Raw genomic sequence first — 2203 nt, 5'->3', positions numbered from 1 at the left:
TCTCATAGAAGAAAAATTTACTTGGTGGCACAGTAGCTCTTGGGTATAAAAGAGTAATATGGCATCCCTTCTCTCTCTCTCTCTCTTCTCTCTCTCTCTCTCTCTCGCGAAGGGAACAAGATGAGATTGACTCGTCCCCCTATTGGCGTCCCTTCAAACAATACCTCTCTCGATATCTTTCTATCTTCTGTTTTTATTTCCTCCTTTCACTTCTAATGATACCCTCCGTCGAAGGGGAACTTTCCTGAAATATTTCCTCCTCACTAAAAGATCTTTCCTTGATTTTTGTTTCTTCTTTTATTTTATTACTCATTTTTTTCCCTTTCTTTTCTTTTCCCCTCATGCAAGGACAGCTCTCTCTTTTTCGCTTTCCCGTGACAAATGAGATGGACCCACTTCCCACCCCTTTTTTTCCCCTAGTCAAATGTCAGTTTCATTTTGCCCCCTTTCGATAAATGATACTCATTACTCTCTCTCTCTCTCTCTCTCTCTCTCTCTCTCTCTCTCTCTTTATTTTTTAAATGTAAATGATATTTTGCACCTTTCGATAAATGTAACTCATTTCTCTCTCTCTCTCTCTCTTCCTGTCTCTCTCTCTCTCTCTCTCTCTCTCTCTCTCTCTAAACACTTCCGGGACAGACCTCCAAGAACTGGGCCAACGGCAACTTTCCAGTATCCCTCCCCAAAAAAAACCTTCAGCCACCCCCCCCCCCCAAAAAAAAAAAAAAAAAAAAAAAAACTTCTTCCCTCAGCCCCCGCCTCCCACACACACACACACACAAAAAAAAAAAAAAAAAAAAAAAAAAAAAAAAAAAAAAAAAAAACTCCTTCCCTCAGCCCCGCCTCCCCACACACACACACAAAAAAAAAAAAAAAAAAAAAAAAAAAAAAAAAAAAAAAAAAAAAAAAAAAATCCACCCTCACAAATAAAACTTCCTTCACCCCCTACAAAAAAAACCCTCCGCCCCTCCCCTCAAAAAGCCCTCCCCACCCTCCCCTTCTAGTCCCTCCCCCTCTACCCTCTCCCCCTACCATCAGCGTCTCCCGGCTAATCTCCGGACGGCCCTGGTGTTAACGTGTGTCCCCCATAAGGTGACATGAACAAGTCCCATTAAATTCCAGAGCCTTGGAGAGGAGGGGAGGAAGGAAGGAAGGATGGGGGTGGTGTTGGGGGTTGGGGGAGGGAGGGAAGGGGATAAAATAAACTGATCGTGACCCGGGTGCGTGGTAAGGGGGCGGATCCGAACCGGCCATTTACAATGATTATCACAGCGTATAGTAAGGATCGGAGAACCATTAAAGAGGGTTCTCGTTAATGGCACCGTTTTCAAGGCAAGAAGAACAAGAACAAGAAGAAGAACCAGAACTAGAAGGAAAGCAAGAACTAGAAGAAGAACAACAAGAACTAGAAAAAGAAGAAGGAGAAGAACTAGAAGGAAGGCAAGAACTAGAAGAAGAACAACAAGAACTAGAAAAAGAAGAAGAAGAAGAAGTACTAGAAGGAAGGCAAGAAATATAAGAAGAGCAACAAGAACCAGAAAAAGAAGAAGAAGAAGAAGAAGAACCAGAACTAGAAGGAAAGCAAGAACTAGAAGAAGAACAACAAGAGCTAGAAGAAGAAGAAGAAGAAGAAGAAGAACTAGAAGGAAAGCAAGCGCTAGAAGAAGAAGAAGAAGAAAAAGAAGAAGAACCAGAACTAGAAGGAAAGCAAGGACTAGAAGCAGAAGAAGAAGAAGAACCAGAACTAGAAGGAAAGCAAGAACTAGAAGAAGAAGAAGAGGGCCCAGAACTAGAAGAAAAGCAAGAACTAGAATAAGAAGAAGAGCCAGAACGAGAAGAAAAGCAAGAAGAAGAAGAAGAAGAACCAGAACAAGAACAAGAAGAAGAACCAGGACTGGAAGAAGAAACACAAGAGCAAAAAGAACAACATCAACAAAAACGAGAAAAAGAACAAGAACAAGAACAACAAGATGGAGAAGAAGAGGAGGAGGAGGAGACGAGGAGACGAGACTCCTTCTCCCGGAACGAGCGGATTATTAAAAGCGGTGTTTGCTTTCCCGGCGCGGAATTTGTCCCACATTTTTTCGCCGCACGGGGCGAGAGACGGGATCTATAAGGTGGTGTGTCTCCCTCGGTCGATTCTGAGATCTGTTTGTCCCCTAAAAATTACCTTTTTTTTTTTTCTTTTTTTTGGGGGGCATTT

At 42.4% G+C, this 2203-nt stretch overlaps 1 protein-coding gene across 1 annotated transcript; it reads left to right on the top strand.

The window, feature by feature from the left end:
* The first annotated feature begins 1315 nt into the window (after positions 1-1315).
* On the top strand, positions 1316-1816 carry LOC135212057 (cilia- and flagella-associated protein 251-like). The gene is made up of 2 exons (XM_064245395.1): positions 1316-1492; positions 1526-1816. Exons 1-2 carry the CDS (start codon positions 1316-1318, stop codon positions 1814-1816), a joined length of 468 nt encoding a protein of 155 aa, XP_064101465.1.
* The last annotated feature ends 387 nt before the right edge of the window (positions 1817-2203 follow it).

The sequence above is a fragment of the Macrobrachium nipponense genome, chromosome 19, assembly GCF_015104395.2.
Source record: "Macrobrachium nipponense isolate FS-2020 chromosome 19, ASM1510439v2, whole genome shotgun sequence".
Taxonomy (NCBI): Eukaryota; Metazoa; Arthropoda; class Malacostraca; order Decapoda; family Palaemonidae; genus Macrobrachium; species Macrobrachium nipponense.
This window is presented reverse-complemented; position numbering and strand designations above follow the sequence as displayed.